The 23,937-nt window shown below is 39.6% G+C and overlaps 1 protein-coding gene across 1 annotated transcript; it reads right to left on the reverse strand.

The window, feature by feature from the left end:
- Positions 1 to 8,905: 8,905 nt before the first annotated feature.
- LOC132637982 (PHD finger-containing protein 1-like) lies at positions 8,906 to 21,560 on the reverse strand. The gene is made up of 6 exons (XM_060354982.1): positions 21,459 to 21,560; positions 12,267 to 12,407; positions 12,075 to 12,160; positions 9,613 to 10,371; positions 9,296 to 9,517; positions 8,906 to 9,212 (listed from the first exon to the last, which is right to left on the reverse strand). Exons 1-6 carry the CDS (start codon positions 21,558 to 21,560, stop codon positions 8,906 to 8,908), a joined length of 1,617 nt encoding a protein of 538 aa, XP_060210965.1.
- Between the last annotated feature and the right edge of the window lie 2,377 nt (positions 21,561 to 23,937).

The raw sequence follows: 23,937 nt of genomic DNA on the forward strand, positions 1-23,937 counted from the left end.
TAGATCAAAGTTGAAAGGGTTGACGAACATTGTATTACGCTCAAAGGCTGGAATTAAGGTATGTGAGGCTAACTATCTACGTTGGGGAATGTTCATGATTCTCCCTACGCCTCATTTTTCATACTTGTCCGCAATTTGACTCAGAATATAGTTTAGCCCTAGTTTCATGATATGATATAGAACTGTTATCTTCTAGGGTTGCAGTTATAGAATTCGTTCATGGTTGTCACTTTGAACATCATGAACTCAGCACGTAATCTTTATAGATTTATGCATTGTTATCACATGAGTCTCAGTCAGTGTATAACCAGTTATTTGCATGAGTCCCATAATCAGAAACAGTTATCATGCTATCAGCTATAGCTAGTCTCAGTTTTGTAAATTGTTAATGTTGAACACCTGTATCTGTACTTTTGGGCCCTAGGCCACAGTTTATGCATACGTATTGCTTGGGCCAGAGGCCACAGTTTTTGTGCACATTATTTGGGCCCGAGGCCACAGTTATATTTACAGTTTTACAGGTGATTCTTCATCCAGAACAGGGAGTACTTCAGCTTCTTGCTTTCCTGTTTAGTACAGTTACATTTATCAGTTTCAGTTTCAGTTCCAGTATTTTATTGCTTCAGTTGCTTTACATACCAGTACAATTCAAATGTACTGATGTCCCTTTTTATTTGCTTGGGGGCTTGCATCTCGCGATGCAGGTAACGATACACAGGTTGATGACTCAGCTATTTAGGAGTGCACGTATCAGCTACTGGTGAACCCCAAATTCATTCGGGGCGATGTCAGCTATCCAGTTATTTCAGTTTATAGACAATTCTATCATTCAGTAATCTTAGAGGCTTCATAGACACAGTTCAGAGAGTCAGATATGTTAGCCTTGTTGGCAGTTGTCTAGTCGTTTTGGTTTAGCCATGTTGGCCACTTTCAGATATATTTCAGATTGTCTAAGTATTTCCGCATTATGATTTCAGTCAGACTTTTAGTATATCAACATGTATTTAGTTGTTTCTACATTCAGTTATATTTTGATATCACATGTTGATTAGCCAGCCAGTTGGTTCGCTCGGTCGCATGCAGTCAGGCACCGGGTGCCGTGTTACGTCCAGGCCCAGGTTCGGGGCGTGACAAAGCTTGGTATCAAAGCCCCAGGTTCAAGTGTCTTAGGGAGTCTATGAAGTTGTGTCCAGTGGGGTCTCTTTTATATGTGTGAGGGCCCCATACATATAAATAGTTGACCACCAAGACATTCAGGATTTGTCTCATTTATTTCTACTCTAGATCGTGCCATAAAGCTTAGAGCAATAAGTAACTTCTCTTCCTCTCGAATTACGTACGTTTCGAATGCGCAGGAGATGAACAGGTAATTCAAGGTCCAAGTAAGGATGTTTACCCGTAGGGGGTACAATTGTGCAATACTTACTGGTAACGAATGAGACTTCAAGTGCTATATAAAGTGGAATACAATGTAAGTTGCCCGAGAAGGGGTGTAGTGGAATGAATGGTATGTTGAATGATAATGATGTTCTTCAGAAAAAAGAATGGAATACAACAGAGAGAGGATATTAGAGAAATTAGAAAAGGAGCTAAGTCAACAGGAAAAAGGTAAATCATGGAGGATCTCAAGGAAGTGATGGCAGACAGTTTTCTACCGGAGGTCATCAGGACCCACTCCATCTGCAGTTAAAGATTGAAAGGGAAAATAAACAGGAAAGTGTAACAGGTACAGTTTGATTTGGACATATGAGGTAAACTCATCATTTTTATACTGTTGTTGAAATTGGGAGCCCTGTGTGGCTATGATATGATATGATATATATGTATATATGCTGGCCTTGTGAGGCGTTGTTGGTATTTCCTGCGTGCAGGTTTTGGGATAGTAAGAAATATAGAGGAAACTCTGCCAAATTTTTCCTAGAAATAGAAGGAGAATAAGATATAAGTTCGTAATATGTCTGGAAAAGCCATGTCAACAGTAATGATAAGATTTGACTAAGTTACGAGTACGGCTGACCTTGAGAAATATAATTTGATTTCCTATTCAGATGAACACCTTGAGTGGGTGGCAGTTCGGATACATCCGAATGTGTGTTAGAAACCAAGGGCTTAAGTTAAGTTCAGAGTAGAGTGATTAGTGGAAGAAGAAATCAGCTAAGTCGTATGACAGCAAACTACAGAAGAATAACCTTTAAGAGTTGTCAACAAGGGGTTTGTCCTAAGATTTACAGTGTGAGCAGAGTTAAGTCGTTAAGATGGAGTATGCCAGTTATGAATACAGGAACAACCCGTTCATGTAAGTAAATTTAATTTTTCCCTATGAGAAATTGCTCAGATGTGAGTCAAAAAAAAAATTGTCAATGTTGTAGAGTACAAAGGAATTACAGAAGATAAGGAAGGCTAATTGGATCCCATCAAAAGAGAAGAATTTGTAAGTATAAGACGTTAGCCTTGGTCTAAGGGGGAGATGCATAAATCGCTAGTAAGTCCAGTGAGATAATTGAAGACCCGAAGGGTTAGTATGAGATATGAAGAACCTTAATTCAGTTAGGTTGGCATAATGAGATAGTCTCCATAGGGAATATGCCTAACCCGAAATGAGTAGAATGATTGTCGGACGAATCGTGTCAAGTTCAATTACTATCGATTAGGCGATCACAGAAAAGCTATGAGATCATGCCCAGTTATGTGTCATAAGGGTAGTGCCATTGCACAAGACTCTAATCTCTAAGGTGCTCGTAAAAGACTTAGCGTACAACTGTACTATGAGTATTTTAGGAAGTATCTCAAAAAAAAAAAAAAAACAAGTTTGGGAAGTACAACTCATGATTTAGGCAGATAAGAGAACTAAGGTGAAAGAATTTAACTACTTCTCCAAGCTAGGAATTCGACTTTCAGACTCCGAAGTGGGTGGAGTTATTGCCCAGAACATGGCATTCCTGCTTGGTCATTTAAGTTAGAGAGAAGTAGTTTGGCGATTCCTACTTGCTGCAGATGAAAGAGGGTATTCACGAATAGAAAGCCTTAGCTTTTGAACAGGAGGGAGATAATGGTACCTTGAGATATCGAGGCAGATTATGCGTTCCAGATGTTGATGGGCTCAGAGAGCGAATCATGTTAGAAGCTCACAGCTCTAGGTAATCCATTTACCCAGGTTCCACTAAGATGTATCATAATATCAAGGAGATTTACTGGTGGAACGATATGAAGAAGGATGTGGCAGATTTTGTAGCTAAGTGCCCGAATTGTCAGCAGGTGAAAGCCGAACACCAGAGGCCTGGTGGCTTGGCTCAGAATGTTGATATTCCTGTCTGGAAATGGGAAATGATCAATATGGGCTTTGTATCAGGTATACCTCATTCATCTAGGAGGCATGATTTAATTTGGGTGATTGTGGACAGACTTACGAAGTCAGCGCACTTCTTGCCAGTTAAGACCACAGATTGAACAAGAAGATTATGCCAAGTCATATGTTAATGAAATTGCCGGATTGTATGGGACCCTAGTGTCCATTATTTCAGATTTTGGTGCTCAGTTCACAGCGAACTTCTGAAAATCCTTTCAGAAAGGATTGGGTACAGAGGTGAACCTTAGCACAGCTTTTCATCCTCAGACAAATGGTCAGACAGATACGCTATTCAGATCTCATGTTTTGATATTCATGTTAGTTCAATACTCAGATATTTATGTCAGCTTAGTACTCAGATATTAGTCCAATACCAAAGTATGTCAAGCCATGTCAAGCATGAGAGGGGACTACAGCATGCATGGGTTACACCTGTAGTCTTTTTTGTGAGGACCCCACCGCCTGGGTCGCCCAGGATCGGTGAGTAGACTACAGGTGTAACCCATGCATGCTGTAGCCCCCTCCCATGCTTGACATGGCTTGACATACTTAGGTATTGGACTGATATCTGAGTACTAAGCTGACATAAATATCTGAGTATTGAACTAACATGAATATCAAAACATGAGATCTAAATAGCGTATCTGTCTGACCATTTGTCTGAGGATGAAAAGCTGTGTTAAGGTTCACCTCTGTACCCAATCCTTTCTGAAAGGATTTTCAGAAGTTCGCTGTGAACTGAGCACCAAAATCTGAAATAATGGACACTAGGGTCCCATACAATCCGGCAATTTCATTAACATATGACTTGGCATAATCTTCTTGTTCAATCTGTGGTCTTAACTGGCAAGAAGTGCGCTGACTTCGTAAGTCTGTCCACAATCACCCAAATTAAATCATGCCTCCTAGATGAACTGATTTCCCTTTTTATTTGCTTGGGGGCCTGCATCTCGCGATGCAGGTAACGATACACAGGTTGATGACTCAGCTATTTAGGAGTGCACGTATCAGCTACTGGTGAACCCCAAATTCATTCGGGGCGATGTCAGCTATCCAGTTATTTCAGTTTATAGACAGTTCTATCATTCAGTACTCTTAGAGGCTTCATAGACACAGTTCAGACAGTCAGATATGTTAGCCTTGTTGGCAGTTGTCTAGTCGTTTTGGTTTAGCCATGTTGGCCACTTTCAGATATATTTCAGATTGTCTAAGTATTTCCGCATTATGATTTCAGTCAGACCTTTAGTATATCAGCATGTGTTTAGTTGTTTCTACATTCAGTTATATTTTGATATCACATGTTGATTAGCCAGCCAGTTGGTTCGCTCGGTCGCATGCAGTCAGGCACCGGGTGCCGTGTTACGTCCAGGCCCAGGTTCGGGGCGTGACATATCAAACCTTACTTCCATGCCAGGCTCATGTGTCACGTCACTGAACTTGCACTCCATGTACTCTGTCTTGGTCCTACTCAACTTGAACCCTTTAGACTCCAGAGTTTGTCTCTAAACCTCCAGCTTAGCGTTCACTCCGCTGCGTGTCTCGTCAATCAAGACTATGTCATCCGCAAATAACATACACCATGGCACCTCACCTTGAATTCGCCGCGTCAGACAGTCCATCACTAAGGCAAATAAAAATGGGCTAAGAGCTGATTCCTGGTGCAACCCCATGTCCACTGGGAAGTGTTCCGAGTCTCCTCCCACTGTCCTTACCCAGGTCTTGGCTCCCTCATACATGTCCTTGATCGCCCTAATGTACGCTACAGGTACACCTCTGGCCTCCAAGCATCTCCATAAAACCTCTCTTGGCACTTTGTCGTAAGCCTTTTCTAGGTCGATGAAAACCATGTACAAGTTCTTCTTCCTCTCCCTATACTGCTCCACCAGTCTCCTCACAAGATGGTTGGTTTCTGTAGTCGAGCGCCCCAACATGAATCCGAACTGGTTCTCTGAAATGGACACGCCTCTTCTCACCCTCATCTCCACCACCCTTTCCCGCACTTTCATAGTGTGGCTTAGCAGCTTGATCCCTCTATAGTTGTTGCAACTTTGAATATCACCCTTGTTCTTATACAAAGGAACCATTATACTCCACCTCCATTCCTCAGGAATCTTCGCCGTCTTAAAAATAACATTAAACAATTCAGTCAACCACTCCAAACCTGCCCTTCCCGCACTTTTCCAAAACTCCCCAGGGATCTCGTCAGGACCGGTAGCTCTTCCCCTGCGCATCCTGCGAACAGCACCCTTAACCTCCTCCACCTTTATACTCCTACAATACCCAAAATCGCAACGCCTCTCAGAGTACTCCAAATCTCCCAACACAATGTCTCTATCACCTTCCTCGTTCAAGAGTTTATGGAAGTATGACTGCCATCTTCGTCTAATGAGAGCTTCCTCCACCAATACTTTGCCATCCTCGTAAATGATACTGACATTAATTTGAAAGCAATTTATTGGGGCTACTTACTGAATAAAACAGCTTAAACAAGAAACTACGTCATTGTCTTACAAACATTCTTCAAGAAAGGAAAAATAAAGAACAGAAAAGAAATTAATGTCCACGTCAAAGATTTACTAGGGGTAATGTTGATTGTTGGCAATACATGTTTCTTTTTCTGATGATTAGTGGAGTAAATTGTTTGACCTGTGGAAGCAGTAGCTTACCAAGTGCAAAATCCAGGTTCTTGATTCTTCTTTGTAGTCACACATAATGCACCGATAAAATCCTACATTGACAACACATGACAGCTGGAGCTTTAAGAATCTTCTGTTCAATTAGTAAGATTCATTTTTTTTTTAGCATTATTTTCTTGTAGTGTATCATACTATATTGTACTAGTAAAGTTATTCGCGCTTCGCGCGGTAATAAAAGACACAAATGATATTTAAAATATTTTTTATAAATGAGTTGAGATAGAAGAGATAATATTTTCTATGTATATGTATTAAAAATCAATTCTGATATTGCTGAAATCAAATGAAAATGATTGATTTCATTACTTAAGACTTTTTTAATTAAGAAGAGTAACTCGCCAAAAAAAATAAAAAAAAATAAAAAGTGGAAGAAAGATCCATGTACCAAAGCCTAGAAGCAAAGAATTCGAAAAAGGAGAAAGGCAAATTTAATCATGTATGCCCGTAATAAGGGAAGATTGTTTCTTCTTGCTGCTCATTATTGTCCACAAGAACATTACAAGATAACTTCTTCCCTTCACATAAATATTTAATATGGAGTAAAAAATTGTCTAACCAAACACTTTCAAATTCTTTTTCTTTTTCTAACTACAATAACATTTCAAAAAAAAAATCTTTCTTTCACATGATTAGTATGGAACAAAGATGTTCTATCCAAGAAGTTTGAACTTATGATATTACTATTAGACTGTAAATAGTGACAACTCCTAATTCATCATGATGTTTATTTACTCGATTATAGAGAAATAAACAAAATTAAAATACTACTTCATAGATCTTTACATCAAAGCATAATAAGGACCTAAAGACGTGATAAAGATGATCAAGAGGAAAGAGTGAAGGAAAAATTCTCTAATTTTAACATTCTCATTTACGAACAGTGACACATCAAAAAGAAGAAAGATATGATTGAATTATAATAACATACAAAAAGAATGTATCTATGAGGAGAAAACATAAACACATTTCACATACACAAACAAAGAGACCAAACTATTCAACGATACATGCTTATATCGATGCCTAAGCATATTGTTCACACAGAAATGTAAGAGAAAGAAATAAAATATTCCCTGGTTTTGCTTAGGATCTTTAGGGCATGCATTCTTATATCTTGAAAAAACTTTACACGGACATCATATAAACTTCAAATTCGAAAAGCGACTTAGGTAATGTGCTGGGCTGCTGGCCATGCATTTGATGAAGGATGTTAATCCACGAAGCACTGACGGGAGATAATTTTCTCAGAGGATAGGGCATAATTTTTTTAAAGTGTTATTAAGTGGAAATATTTGATCGAAGGGATTGATTTGAGGGTGATGAAGTTTGGAGAAGGAATCTAGCATGGTAAAATTTTCTTTCAAAACGAAAGCAACGAAGAAAGATAGAGAAGGCGAAATCTGTATAGATTAATAGAAAGAATGGGATCTAGTAATTAAGACGTGAGTTGTGACTTTTTAACCGAAGGGATGAATTAAGGGACGTAACTCTTGAGTTTATAACCGAATTAAGGGGTGTAACTTTTGAGTTTAAAGATAAGACAGAAGAGAATAATAGGGGAAAAAGGCAAAAAATTGAGGAAAAAGATAAATGTGAATCTTGACTTAGGAGAGTGTCAATCTTGACTTAGGAGAGTGTCACGTCACCGGGTCTATGTCGTGCAATTATATATATAGAGAGATTGTATTGTACCGTACTGTATCGTTTTAATGAATATGATGTTTGGCTAGATTGTATTGTTTCCCGTCGTTACATAATGTCACATATCATTAATTCGAAGGATAAATCTATGAGAAAAGTAGGGTACTAGATATAGCTACTATAAAAAGGTAGGATCAAGTATAAATAGGATTATTAGATAATACGTAAAGCAGAAAATGAGAAAAAGAAACAAGGTAACACTAAATCGGTTGTTATACAAAATGAGACTTTTGACAATCAAAGTAGGAGCAACTACAAAATAAATGGCCATGTAAAACCATGCTCCTGCATATATCAAGCTAGCTAGTCCTCGGATCAACGCTAAACAGAAAGCTTTTGTTAAATCAGGTATCTTTCACAGGAAATTAGGTTCTTCAACCGAGCAAAACTCCCCAACAAGATGGCTATAAAAGAAAGCTGCTTCATCCTAATCACCAGATGCTCAGCACTCCGACAGATATGCGTCAACAACCAGTTAAACAGCATACTAGGTCGCAGGTTCACTCTTCCTATTTGGCATCATAGTATTCCTTCTGGAATCCCGCTTCGGTCTGAAAACACCCCAGAGGTAGTACTTGCTCCGAAATCCTGCCAATTGATTTTTTCAAGCAGCTTAACAATGAACCTCAGATGACTAAGGTAACGCGAAACTAGAACAAATGGTCATATTTAATCTGAGACACCCTTAACTCATGTTTATATTGCCACATCCGAGTTGGCACGCTTATAAAGGTAAAAGTTGAAATTTTATTTTATTATACTATACTAAAAGTGGGTCCAAACTTCCTGGTAAATTTTTTAGGAGAAATAATTTCAGTCAAATTTACGAGATAGTTTTAAAAAAGCCTTCATCTTTGATAAGCACGAAAGATGCTTGTTTAATTTGTTCACTTTGCTGAAAGGATATAATAAGAAGCAACTCTCTAAAGAAACTGCCTTGATCCAATATGAGCATAGGCATAGCTCACTCTGCCCTGTGCTTTGGCTTGAGAAATGAACCATTTGAAGTCTCCCTTTTCAAAGCCACAGGAAGGCATTGTCTCTCTGCCTAAACATTTTTTGGGAGTCATACCTTCTGGAACGTCCAATTACCTTATCTCCTATCCATCAACGACAAAAATTCTCCAAGTTTTCTTTTATTTTTTTCCAGTTAACTTCGTCATCAGTTTGAACTCTTACTAACATAGAAGTGGACCTGAAGTACTTTTTTAGCAATACAATATAGACTAAATATTGAGAAGCACAAAAATATGGTTTCACTTTTAGCAAGCATATCATCTTCGGGGGAAACCAGAATAGAAAGCACATGTAGACAGCGAAACAAAGGATCAAATAAAAACTCACTCCAGTATAGCACGGGCAGCTCTGTGGAAGTGAAAACCAAAAGCTCAGCATTTGTTACGATTGCTCGTAGAGCAAGTTCTTCTGTGATCATCTGCTCCACCAACAGATCGAACTCCTTTTCACATCTAAAGCAAGAAAAACAGGAGGATAACAAACCAAAATTTGATTTAAAAAACCTGGTCAACGGTGAAAATATAAAAGTGACTACCTTGTGTCAAATGGAAAAAAATACAATCCGATGTTATCATCAGTGGGCTCTGATTTAGTGAAACTCTTAGGCCATATGTCAGATTTTGGGAGCATTTCCAGTTGAAGCAAAGCTGGAAACAAGCTTGCTTCTTCATAAACCTTTTGACATGCTTTAACTGATAGGTGAGCTACAAGTCCATCAAGAGTCTCATACTCTTTGTTCCATATGCTAAAACTACCCCTGTCAGATCACCATAAAGGATAAATTTTCATTAACACCACAATAAATCCTCAGTTAGATTATCTCCAGCTAAAATTCATGAGATATCTCCTGACCTCCAAATAAAATCGATAAGAGGCATCGCTTGTTGCTGGCCAGCATGTTTGGGTTCAATTGACTGTTCATCTTTCAAAAATTGAGAAGTATCTTCATTGAAAACAGTTCTAGTTTGAGGTGTTAATATTATATCTTTTCCATTCGCTGATTCCTTTTCATGATGATTGCCAGACGAAAATATACTCTTTGTCTTTTCAGTCATGCCAGAAGAATTATCCTGTGTGCCAGGCTGAATATGTGTGTCACAAGGTTGCTTCAAATGGCGAGCTTGAAAATTTTCTCTTGCTCGCTTGGCCAGTGGGACAGTAACTTCTTCCTTTGATCGCTTAGCTGGCAATAGAGAAACATTAGCTGATTGAGTTCGTTCATTGCACTCAATGCTTGTCTGTGACTCATGGGATTGCTCAGAAGAGCTATGTACTAGTCTTGGCTCATTTTTCTCATCTCTCGATGAAGTAGGACTACCTTCCTCCTTGACGCATGAAGTATCACCCACTATCTGGCAATGCTCTACCAAATCAATCCCAGGAGGCTGAAGAAGTTCCTGAAGCCTACCATCACACCTCTTTAATATTGTCTCAGGAACACCAATCTTTACTTCAGAGCTCGCTTTACAATGTCTTGAACTAGTGCAATCCCCATTTTCTTCTGAGATGGCATCAGATTTCTTGATGTTTAGTTCGTCTGGCTCCTTCACTTCACAGTCATCACAAACCCAATAGACATCTTCATCAAATGTCACAATTTCAAGGCAGTAGCTGAAAAATAAGCAAAGATCAACAAACGATATAAAGAAACACAAAAGTATAACCTGTAAATTGTAATCCATCTTGGTTTTCAATTGCTCTTAACTGTGTATCTGGTTATCGTTGACTAAATTTCTTAAGAATCGACTAGAATTTTGAAAGTGCTCAAATCCATCTCCCATCTTGTGCGTTTAGAAATTTTGACTTAAGACAACCATCCATAAGTTAAACAACCAGAGCTTGTGAGGAACAGGGGCAGGTTTTTTCAAGCCAACACATTGAAGAATGTCCGATCCAAGGAGAAAACGTAAATTAGTATGAACTATCAACTATAAGTTTTACCCGTTACTTTGCTCAAACTCAAGGCTAGCAAAAAAAAGTCAGTACAAGTACTGATCTGTCCACCACAAGTACATGTGTAAGTTATTACAAGTACTGATCTGTCCACCACAAGTACATGTGTAAGTTACTCCATTACATAACTACAGTTCACATGGAAAAAGGTTTCCACTGATTTTACAGCAATAAATCTTAATTCCATCATAGGTTCATGTAAAAAATCCCCCCCAATGCTAAAAACCAAATAAAAACACATACATACACACATACAAAATGAAATGTGCTACATAGATTGGGACAAAGGGAGTAGTATCTTCAAAGAAGTTGTTACATTATTGGTGTTTCTTTTCTTTTTTCTCTCTCTTTTTGAGAGCTCATTTTGTTTCCTTCCTATCACTTACTAAAACAAAAAATTAAAAATGCAGAACTGTATGACTTGGGAACAAGAAGAGTGACACAGAGGAGCCGAACTGGTGAATGTGCAGTGGAACTGCAGCGTGCAGCTGCTTTGTTCAACCCCAATTTACTCAAATTTTGGTTGATCACAATACTCAACTTGGTGCTAAAGTCTTTAATGCTGCTATTTTACCCTTCACTTAAACATAATTCCTATAATATTTTTGCACGAAACAGTAAACTTACTTTCCAAAAAAGTTTTTGTACACCAAAAGTTTACATGTGAAGAATAAAGCCTCAAATTAAACTTAGCACTAAACGTGTAATTATATCTTCATTTTTATCAAATAATTTCAATATTACGCAGATACTATGGTTGATTGTCCACACACCCCTCACATTAATTGAACCCCTCTTCTCATCCTTTACCAATTTGTTAGCTGACCTGGACTGCACCGGATATGTGACCCGCTAATAGAGAGCAAGATATATCATTACTGCCTGGACAATTAGACATCCAACCCATAATCCCAACAACCCAATTGCAAGAGCGGAGAGAGAATCATCTTTTATTGTTTTGTTAGACTTTTCCGTCGTGATATTTTGACATTTTTCTTGAGTTATATGCCACAAGTTGGTCATGAGAATTGTAGAACTGCTTTTGCGAGTTTTGTGTCGGTTGACTATTGAATATTTGATCATCATTGTCTTTGATTTGTAGTTGTTGATGTTGTCGGATCTTATATGTGTTGAGGTAATTGGTTGAAAGAAGGATTATTGAAAGGTTCTTGGTACAGAGGAATCGCAACCAAAATTTTGCAATGAAAATGGGTAGGAATGCTAGGTGAGTCGAGCCTCACTTAGTAGGGGTCGCGACCCAAGCCGTGACTGAAAAGACAAGCAAGAGACTAAAATTGCTATAAAGAGATAGTACAACGTTTGAACTATAACAATGATATTCAGTTGTTTATCTAACTTACCGGTGCACAGCAACTTCTAGGCATTTCACACAGAAAACATATGCGTTAGTGAAACCTTTGCCACCACAATTTAAACATATTGTGCCCTGCAGTGAATCGCAATAAACCTAATTAAAGATACATAATATCATTATGCAATACATATACAACTATGCAGAGAATCCAAGTCTTCTTGTTAGAGAGGAAAGAAACCATAGTATGCAAAGATGCAGACTTGAGGTATAGAGCACTGAGTAGCCTGTAGTCTGGCTCATCTAATCTTTTGCTGAGTTCAAGTTGAGGAAAATGCGCTCCCAGCTTGAAGTTATAACATAGCTCACCAAGCTCTCGAGCCTAATGAAGAAAAAGTAAGATTTCTCTGCTATCTGTTCAATCTTTATGTGGATTTTTTTTTCTCTTTAGGATGTTCCAAAAAGACTGAAACCTTTGTATTTTTATAACGTAAATAATTTTACTGAATTGTTTGGGCAAAAAACCCATATACAGAGCTGGACTAGTGCCCTCCCATCCTTTCCTCCTGGTTTTCCTTTAAATCTATGGTCACAAAACATTTTGGAAGAAGCAGGTAATCCATGTGGCAAGTGAATTGAAACGATGGAGGAAAATAGCATGAAAAATTATCTCAGACCGGCTAGAATCAAAGTTAATAGGCCACCAAAGAAATTTCCAAGACACATTGAAACCAAAGTTGGAGTTTAAGTTTTGACTATATCAATCTGGATTGAAATGTCTGCTACAGTAAGAAATGAACAGAATCATGTTGCCAATACATGCAAAGAATAAGAAGCGATGGAAAGAGCTAAGGCATATCGCCGACAAAGACAACTGGAATCTCATCGCCAGAAAAATTAGTCCACAAAGCCCCACCATGGACCAGTCAATTGGGCATAAAGGGCCATGAACCATCGGTTAAAACTATTAATGGATCTGGACAAGTGCCGAACCCAGGGAATAGTTCAAATTTGGAATTGCCATTTGGGCTAGATGAGGCAACACGTGTTGGGCATGCAATTCCGAAAGGCCTATTAATTTTCAAGGGTCTATATGAAGGAACCTCAACACCAGCAGCCAATTTCAGGGATCTTATAAGACCATAGCACAGAATAGAATTATTTTGGGCCCAAACTCACTAATCTGGGTCGATCAAAATGAAGTGAACAATAATCCAGACATCCTATTTAACCCTCTATCTGGTTGAATTACAGCTAACAATTATTACAGCAAAAATAGCTCAAGTCTTGCGATTATAGGGGTCTAAAATGACGAGTTCCTCAAAGACCAACATAATTCTCTCACAATCAAGGATAACAGCGTAATGACAATTATTCCTATCGCAAGCTAAGGCAAAGAAATTATATTAATCGATGAGCATCCATTGTCAGTTGAACAGCATGATATAAGAAAGGTATTTGTACAAGAAGCATAGGAACTTCAAAGACAACAAGTTGAGATGGAGGCACCTTTATGGTCCACAAGAATGTATTGTCTTTGAGAAAACAATATGGTGTTGAATTTCAAGGCTATGAACATGAATCACTGAAAATGTTCATGAATATTGATAAGAAGAGACAAGACAGAGAGTAGTTCGGACCAATCGTGGAAGCAACCAGACCAAGGGAAAAATGAGCTAAGAAATTTGGAGTTTATGTCAATGAGTGAATTTCAAATGGTAAAGAGGAACTAAAACTTATTGATCCACCACTTATGGGAAAAATACACATGGTTCAAAGGAAACTATGAAGAAAGTGTTTCAAGAATTGATAGACTCCCATTATCCCCTGAATACGATGAGGAATTCAGGATGATCATAAAGAGTTAATAACAAGACTAAAGTCAGATCGTCATAGTCTTGTGCCCTAGATTAAAACTACAATACAACAATTAAAACATTAAGAGGTTAAATTAAAAAAAAATAAAAAAAAATAGGAGATATACATAAACATAAGATGTTGTGCAAAAAGATAAATCATACATGAATCCCTCAGGCTCGATGATGAGCCTATTGTACATATCCCTCAGGCCAGGCTGTGAAGCATCCTTATCATGTGCAACTGATTGATGTGTGGCAGGAGTGCCGGGCTTAGAGCTACTGTCTTGGAGGCAAAGACTTGATAGCCTAAATAGTTAAGTAGCTGATACGGAATGATATGATCAGGTCTGATTCCATAGTACCCATAGACGTTGGCTGCTGAGATTCGGAAGGCAACTCAGTAAATCCCTGCAGGGTTTCTCCTCTCCCCTTCAACTTGAGAGGGGATGTTGAAATACAGCAGTGTTCCAATGATGACAAAGGTATTTCAAGCAATGGTGTGTTGAGTGGAGAAAATGGTGTATCACAAGATGAAAGAGGAAAAAGTCTTCAGAGCTGAGCTGATAAAACCTCTTCAACACATACATAAAATTGGTATTGGGCCTTTGTAATAAGTTTTGGGCTCAACATCAATCTTGGGTCATTTTCTGAAGCAACAAGGAGTGGCCCAATGCAATAAAACAACCTAAATGAAGGAAGCACGACATAGTTATAGTGTACATAGTCACATAGAAAAAATGACACTATGATTCTTTTGTGAGTTGTACAAAATTCATGATTAGTTAGTTACATAGTCTAGGAATTTAGCATTTAGTCCCTGTTGACACCCAATTTTGGCCCTCATTTTTTTGTTTAATTAATTTCACTATGCTTCTCAGTCGTGAAAATTCCCCAAAAATGAGTTTGGAATATTTTCACTAGTTAAAAAAAAAATCTTTTTGAAAGATTAAGCTTGATCTGTTTGTTCCTCTTATTCATGAAGTATGGATTGTCCAGTAGTGTTTTTTCCTTCTGTTCTTATTTGATTATTATCAAGTGTAAATACTAAGCTAAAGATGTCGTTTAGTTTTCACCACATCATATTTGAGATGTGATCAATTTAGATTGAAATATGGCTTCTAAAAATGTAAAGTGTTAAAAGGTCAGTTTAAAATATGTTGACACTTATCCCTTCTGCGTTCAGTCTCCTATCTAAAGAAAACAGTTTTGTCCAAAGACTGCACTCATTTTCTTTTACCTATTAATTTCTAATATTCACACTTACATGGCTTTAAAACATAAAAGAAGGCCTCGGATGCGATCATGGTTTAAATGTTTGTGAGCTAATTTTTCTTGAGGCTGCATACTAGATTTTTGATGTAGGAAATCTTTTATGATTCAACTAGATTCTAAAAATAATTGGTATATTTTGTGCTTAATTGTTAATTACAATATATAGTGTTTGATGTTAATTATTTCCATCTCTAATTGTTGGGACTCTAATCTTTTTCCTTCCTTTTATTATGCATGAGTTCACTTTGGGAGCATTTGGAGTTGTGCCATGACTCCATTTTCTGCTCGGAATTAGAGGAGCACCAGCAGCCGCATTGGTTGACTAGAGTCTAGCAGCCCGGTTTGTGTCAAAGCATCCACATCCCTCTTCCTCTCTTAAAATTTTATATATTATTTGCACCCTTTGACTAACATCTTTCATGAGTTTGTATTTGTAGTATTTTGTTTCTTGTTTGTTTGTGAACTCGTGAATGCCCAAGCTTTGTCATTGACCACTTTTCCTTAGATGTAAATCTTGGTTTAAGTATAGCTTAGGATGAAGAAGTGACAAACGTCCCTTTAACTTTGCATATTTCACAGGTTGTAAACATTTTCTAACCAATAGATAAGGCTGATTTTTTTTCTTTCTTTAAAGTTAACTAACATTTCTTTTTTTTAATCCATTTTAGCAAAAATGAGCGATTTAAATAGGGTTTCAAAAGGGAATGATGCATATTTCATGGGCAATCATTTTCTATTTAATGCTAACATATGGAATAGGTCAGATTCTTTAAGTTTAATTAAGAACTTTATATTAGGGCTCAAGTATAGTGGCCCAAGTTATTTCACGAGAGCCACCAGGTACATACTCTATTTTTCATATACATATATATACTTTATTCCTTATTAAATCATCCAATCTCTTTACACTGTGTGTGTACTTATATATACCACGGTACGTATACATATTATTATATTTTTCATGGCTATTTCTAAAAGTGTACCTCTTTATACTATTTTTACATATGATAAACGTACTCCATATATATGTTATTTTCTCATAATAAATATGTATTTTCATACTATACATTATATATACTGTCCTTATATACAATAACCATATTTATACCTAATTTTCAAAAAATACACATGTACTCTTTTTGTAAACAATATACATCCCCAGTACATATAATTTTACAACGCGTATTAATTATTTTCCTTTACGATGAGTATATCCACATACTATTATTTTTTGGAAACACGTACCATACATATACTACCTTATTTCCATTAATTCCCTTGGTCGTCTTTACATTATATGCATCTATATAGTACTATCATGTCATCAATAACTATTTTTAGTTACCCGTGATATACATATCACATATATACATTATTTTCTTATAAAAAAAATATATCTTCTTATTCTATATTATACATACTGTTCTTACATAAAAGAAATGTCATACATATTTTTCTCGCGCATGCATTAGCATTAACGGTAACATCTCCCTCCCCCCACCCCACCTGCCACCACACCCGGCGATCAGACCGCGTCCGGCGACCAGGTAACTCCGGCGATCAGGTAACGCCGGCCTCTTTTCCGGCCAGATCTATTTTTTTTCTCTCTCTCTTTCCTTTTCTTCTTCTTCTCTTCTTCTTCTCCTTCTCTTCTCCTTTTCCCCTTTTTTTATCTGCTCTTGGCGCTGCTAGAACACAGCTGCGTCATCGCCGGAGACTTTTTCCGGCACCATTTTCCGGCCAGCCCTCTCTCTCCTTTTTTATTTTTTCTTTTTATTTTCTTGTTCCCCCTCTTCTCTGCTCCTGTTTCAGGACTCTGTGAAAATAATTCCGGCAGTGAACAATACTCGGACGTTGGTACCTCCGGTTGCCATATTCATTATTTGTCCATACACTTGTAGTTACATTTTTTGCTAACTTTAGACTTTTGAATAGTTTATTAGTTCATACTCATTTTCGTGGATTTACTTAGTGATGGTAGACTAGGGTCATGTTCTCGTTCAGGGACGGGAGCGAGGGTTAGGAGGGGTAAGTGGGTTAAAGGAGCGTCTAGGTTGAGAGTAGGATCTTGGAACATTGGAACGTTAACGGGGAAGTCCATAGAGCTAGTTAAGATTCTTCAGAAGAGGAAGATTAATATAGCTTGTATCCAAGAGACCAAATGGGTAGGTCCTAAAGCTAAGGAAGTAGACGGGTATAAGTTGTGGTTCTCTGGGGTGGGCATTTTAGTAGATAGTGAATTAAGGGATCAGGTGGTAGAGGTTAGGAGAGTCACTGATAGGATGATGTCGATTAAGGTGGTCGTTGAAGGACTCACTTTGAACATTATTAGTGTATATGCGCCGCAAGCGGGCTTAGGCGACGAGGAGAAGAGGCGCTTTTGGGAGGATTTGGACGAATTAGTGGGAGGCATACCGCCTACTGAGAAGCTATTCGTGGGAGGTGATTTCAATGGACACATCGGACCTATTTCGGGAGGTTATGATGATGTGCATGGAGGCTTTGGCTTCGGGGACAGGAATGGAGGAGGAGTCTCACTTTTGGATTTTGCAAGAGCTTTTGGATTGGTGATAGCCAATTCGAGTTTCCCAAAGAAGGAGGATCACTTGGTAACCTTCCGTAGTTCGGTGGCTAAGACTCAAATTGACTTTTTACTCCTTAGGAAGGATGATAAAGGTCTGTGCAAGGATTGTAAGGTCATCCCGAGCGAATATCTTACAACCCGACATAAGCTCTTGGTGATGGATTTAGCGATCAAGATGACGAGGAAGAAGAGGGTCGTGGAGGACCGACCTAGGATCAGATGGGGGAGTTTGACCACTATTAGTGCCCTGGAGATGGGAGAGAAATTGAAGGATATGGGGGCCTGGGATAGTAGTGGGGATGCGACCAGTACGTGGGATAAGACGGCTAATTGCATTAGGGTGGTAGCAAGGGAGGTGTTGGGGGTCTCGACAGGTAGTCGTGGTCAGCATCGAGGGGACTGGTGGTGGAATGGAGAAGTTCAAGGGAAGGTGGAAGCAAAGAAGGTGGCGTATGCGAAGTTGATACAAAGCAAGGATGAGGTGGAGAAGTGGACGAATACAGAACTTTATAAGATGGCGAGGAAGGAGGCGAAGTTGGCGGTTTCGACGACAAAAACGGAAGCTTTTGAACGCATGTATGCTGACCTAGAAGAGAAAGGAGGGGAACAGAAATTGTTCAGGCTAGCCAAGGCAAGGGAGAGAAAGGCACGTGATGTGGATCAAGTAAAATGCATCAAGGACGAGCATGGCAAAGTATTGCTAGAGGAAACTGTCATTAGACGGAGATGGCAGTCATACTTCTCCAAACTCTTGAATGAAGAAGGGGACAGAGACATTGTGTTGGGTGATTTAGAACATACAGAAAGGCGTCGCGACTTTGGCTATTGCAGGAGTATTAAGGTTGACGAGGTTAAGGGTGTTGTTCGTAGGATGCGCAGGGGAAGAGCAACCGGACCTGATGAGATTCCGGGGGAATTTTGGAAGAGCGCGGCCCCAGAAGGTTTGGAGTGGCTGACTAGGTTGTTTAATGTCATCTTTAAGACGGCATTGATGCCCGAAGAATGGAGGGCGAGTGTAATGATCCCTCTATACAAGAATAAGGGAGATATCCAGAGTTGCAACAACTATAGAGGTATCAAGCTGCTAAGCCATACTATGAAAGTGTGGGAAAGGGTGGTGGAGATGAGGGTGAGGAGAGGTGTGTCTATTTCAGAAAACCAGTTCGGATTTATGCCGGGACGTTCAACTACAGAAGCCATCCATCTTATGAGAAGGTTGGTGGAGCAGTATAGGGAGAAGAAGAGGGACTTACACATGGTATTCATCGACCTAGAAAAGGCTTATGACAAAGTTCCAAGACAGATCCTATGGAAATGCTTGGAGGCTAAAAGTGTACCTGTGGCGTACATTAGGGTGATCAAGGACATGTATGAGGGAGCCAAAACCAGGGTGAGGACAGTAGGAGGAGACTCAGAGCACTTTCCAGTTGTGATGGGGTTGCATCAAGGATCAACTCTTAGTCCGTTTTTATTTGCCTTGGTGATGGATGGATTGACACGGCAAATTCAAGGTGAGGTGCCATGGTGTATGCTTTTCGCGGACAACATAGTCCTGATTGACGAGACTCGTAGCGGAGTTAACGCTAAGCTGGAGTGTTGGAGACATACTCTGGAGTCTAAAGGGTTTACGCTGAGTAGGACCAAGACAGAGTACTTGGAGTGTAAGTTCAGTGAAGCAACTCAGGAGGCTGACTTGGAAGTAAGGCTTGGTACCCAGGCCATCCAGAAGAAAAGTAGTTTCAAGTACCTTGAGTCTATTGTGCAAGGCGGCGGGGAGATTGACGATGATGTCACACATCGTATTGGGGCAGGGTGGATGAAATGGAGGCTTGCTTCCGGAGTGCTATGTGACAAAAAGGTGCCACCAAAACTTAAGGGCAAGTTCTACAAAGTGGTGGTTAGATCGACTATGCTGTATGGGGCGGAGTGTTGGCCAGTTAAGATCTCTCACGTTCAAAAGATGAAAGTTGCCGAGATGAGAATGTTGAGATGGATGTGTGGTCACACCAGGAGTGACAGGATTAGGAATGAGGATATTCGGGATAAGGTGGGGGTGGCCTCGGTGGAAGACAAGATGCGAGAATCGAGATTGAGATGGTTTGGGCATGTGAAGAGGAGAGATACAGATGCCCCAGTGCGGAGGTGTGAGAGGTTGGCCATGGATGGTTTCAGACGAGGTAGGGGTAGGCCGAAGAAGTATTGGGGAGAGGTAATTAGACACGACATGGCGCAATTACAGCTTACCGAGGACATGACCTTAGATAGGAGGGTTTGGAGGACCCAAATTAGGGTAGAAGGCTAGTAGATAGTCTCGTTATCCGTTCTTATTAGTAGTCGCATTATTGCAAAATAATTTCTTGTGCTCCGAATTCTGCTATTATCTGTTATTATGTGTTATTTCCTGTGCTTTGGTTATCCTGTGTCATCTGCAATGATTTCTGCTATTATCGGTTATTTTCTGTGCTCTGATTATCCTGTATTATCTGTGTCGCTTGCATTATTTCATTTCCATATCGCTTTAAATCTCTTATCCGAATCTCTTAACCTTATCTAACCGTATCTGACTTCTTTTTATGCTTTTATTGAGCCGGGGGTCTTTCGGAAACAGCCGTCCTACCTTGGTAGGAGTCAGGTCTGCGTACACTCTACCCTCCCCAAACCCTAGGATGTGGGATTTCACTGGGTTGTTGTTGTTGTTGTATGCATTAACATTAACTACTTCCTTTATGATTATGCATTTACTCATATAGTTATAATTACTTTAAAACCCCCTTTTGTATACACATAGTTTTGAGAGAGTAGCTTCTTTTCCGCAATTCTTTAAATAGGTAATAATAAATAATTAAATAATCCCCTCTAGTGTTAATTAAACTAAATTTAAAGACTGTCCTCGGATGGGCTCTGAGGGATGCTTAACACCTTCCCCTCGGGGTAAATAAAACCCTTACCTAGAATCTCATAGGTTTCAAAGACTAAAAAATGGAGCTTTTTTTGTATGGTTTCCTAATATTAGGTGGCGACTCTAAGAATTTTTCAAAACCAGAGGAAACATAGCCTATAAGTTGTGAACTAGTTTTAATCCGTTAAAAACAGGGCATAACAGAATGGCGACTCTGCTGGGGATCATACCTTAGGTTTTGACTTAGTTTAAGAAGTAGATACTCGAGAGATGTTTGTACATTTATTTTATCACCTGTTATTTATGAGTTGCTACATTTGAAAGGACGCAAGCCAAAGCCTAACTTGTGCTCCTTATTTGTTTGAGAAAACACTATTTGTTACTGCTTTCCTTATAATGTCATTGCACTTTCTATCGAGTCTTTGGTCGTACACTTACACACACTGTGGTTCACGCGAGGTGTTGTTTGACACACCTCCACCCCTTCTTTGGATTCTCTAGTTTCAAAGTCGGTGCGGTAGTTTACTGCTTACCTTCTCGCAGACATTCAGTCCCACTCCGAAATTCTTAGGAAAAAATCTTATTCTAGAAAAAATAAGTCATGCTGCTGCATACACCTTAGGCAGGACAATCCAAGGTATTGTCGCTGCAAATTAGAAATCCATCATTTTGTCACAGGTTTGAAACCTGAATGACATAACCCTTTATGTGAATTGATAAAATGATCCTTAAGAGACACAAGATGATTTTTTTTTTAACAAACAATACTTATCATAGCCTTTACCCTTCTTTTTCAGATGCAAATTAACCAAAACCTACCAAATATCCAAATGATAGTCTCATCTCCTCACGACCTGCAAACTTCGTGGAGGAACATAAAAGTGGCACACAGAGAGGAAATTCGACAACATCTAGGGTCATTAATGGGTATCCAAGCTAACAAAACTCTCACCAAGCTGCTGATAGAATTTTGGGATCCCGCCAGTGTAACCTTCAATATTTTGGATTTTGAGGCAACCCCTACTTTAGAGGAAGTTTGTGGATTCACCGACTTACCATTTGAGGGAAGAATGCCGGTGTTACCATCCTTCATATCGGGAGAGAAATTCTTGCGCATTTTGGGATTTAATGTCTACCCGGTCTTGAGGAACGTGGAAAATGATCGAGTGAAGTTCGACTTTCTTTTTCAGAGATTTGGGCGCCGAGAAAGCTTTGATCGATATCGGGATGAGTTTGCGTGTGATCGCGGAAGGTGGGAGAAAATGCGGCCACGAGTCTTCGCCATAGCCCTGTTGGGAGTCTTGGTCTTCCCAAAGAGAGCCTATCGAATCAATATTAACCTTTTGCCACTTGTTATGAATATCTTCTCGGGACCGGATGAATTGACATTGGTCCCTATAATCCTCGCAGAGATGCTCCGAGCTTTATTGGCTTGTTCTAGAGAGCATAACTTTTTCGAAAGGTGTAATCTTTTGCTGCAGTTATGGGCCACGGAACACTACCAGTTGTATCAGATGGTTTACTGAACCCGGAAGATAAGATGGAAGAGGACCCCGAAGAAGATCCGACAGAGCCAGATGAACCAATGGAAGAGGATCCGGAAAAAGATCCAGAGTCAGAATCAGAGCGTAATCTTGTAATGGAGGTAGAGCCGGAGAAATCACCCGAGTATACTCTAGTAGGATATTCTGAGGAGGAACTGGAGGTGCAGTCCGAGTACAGGCCTACAGTACGTGGTATAGAGGAGGGACCTGAGTATGAGCCAGAGGCAAGTTGGGAGATAGAGACAGACCCAGAGGAAGAACCTGAGTACGACCCAGGGCCCGATTATGATCCAGCATATAATGGGGATGACAATGACGGCCCGACATGGCCCTAGACTATTCTCTTTCCTCCTTTTGTTTTATTTACATTCCAAAAGAGTGTTGTATGGCCCAATCCCTTTGTACGCCCTCGTGGCCACCCTTTGCATTTCCATTTCAAATTTCCATCGACCCATTCCTTTTGTATGCCTTTATGGCCTCCCACATTATACCAGGCGTAATACTCGGGTGTGCACCAACTCTCGTCACCCATACCAATTGTGATCATGTTCAGCCATTCTCTTTGAAGAATTCTCACTCGTGCTACTGGAACCACCCTATCATAGTTATCTTCATGCAGTGCCATATGGGACCAGACTGGGACATCTTGTGTAACTCCAAACTGCCTCAGGACTCTAAGAGGCGCATACGGTTGAATCCCGTCCAACCCGATCAACTCAACGAAGTACAGATTCGCAGTTCTTACCAAAGGTCTCCCTGACAGCCAGAGGTATTTCCACTGAATAGCATCTCCCGTGAGCTGAACCAAGAATGGGCACCACTCCTCCTCTCCTATAGGTTCAGGCCAGTACCTCATCCTTTCCTTGTGGCTCTGAATTCTGCTACGAGTATCTATGCAGTAATCCATGATTAGGGGGGGAGTATAGAAGTGTTCTGTGGCCCATAACTGCAGCAAAAGATTACACCCTTCGAAAAAGTTATGCCCTCTAGAACAAGCCAATAAAGCTCGGAGCATCTCCGCGAGGATCATAGGGACCAATGTCAATTCATCCGGTCCCGAGAAGATATTCATAACAAGTGGCAAAAGGTTAATATTGATTCGATAGGCTCTCTTTGGGAAGACCAAGACTCCCAACGAGGCAATGGCGAAGACTCGTGGCCGCATTTTCTCCCACCTTCCGCGATCACACGCAAACTCATCCCGATATCGATCAAAGCTTTCTCGGCGCCCAAATCTCTGAAAAAGAAAGTCGAACTTCACTCGATCATTTTCCACGTTCCTCAAGACCGGGTAGACATTAAATCCCAAAATGCGCAAGAATTTCTCTCCCGATATGAAGGATGGTAACACCGGCATTCTTCCCTCAAATGGTAAGTCGGTGAATCCACAAACTTCCTCTAAAGTAGGGGTTGCCTCAAAATCCAAAAAATTGAAGGTTACACTGGCGGGATCCCAAAATTCTATCAGCAGCTTGGTGAGAGTTTTGTTAGCTGTGATACCCATTAATGACATTAATGACCCTAGATGTTGTCGAATTTCCTCTCCGTGTGCCACTTTTATGTTCCTCCACGAAGTTTGCAGGTCGTGAGGAGATGAGACTATCATTTGGATATTTGGTAGGTTTTGGTTAATTTCCATCTGAAAAAAAAAGGTAAAGGTTATGATAAGTATTGTTTGTTAAAAAAAAATCATCTTGTGTCTCTTAGGGATCATTTTATCAATTCACATAAAGGGTTATGTCATTCAGGTTTCA

Source organism: Lycium barbarum, chromosome 4, assembly GCF_019175385.1.
Source record: "Lycium barbarum isolate Lr01 chromosome 4, ASM1917538v2, whole genome shotgun sequence".
In the NCBI taxonomy this organism is placed as follows: domain Eukaryota; kingdom Viridiplantae; phylum Streptophyta; class Magnoliopsida; order Solanales; family Solanaceae; genus Lycium; species Lycium barbarum.

Excerpts from the sequence above, each read along its gene's own strand:
- LOC132637982 (XM_060354982.1), bottom strand. The coding sequence starts at position 21,560 with ATGACCCTAGATGTTGTCGAATTTCCTCTCTGTGTGCCACTTTTATGT. Across the intron at positions 12,408-21,458 it reads GACTATCATTTGGATATTTG|GCTCGAGAGCTTGGTGAGCT; the intron begins GTAGGTTTTGGT and ends TTTCTTCATTAG. Across the intron at positions 9,213-9,295 it reads TTTTTTCCATTTGACACAAG|ATGTGAAAAGGAGTTCGATC; the intron begins GTAGTCACTTTT and ends TTCTTGCTTTAG.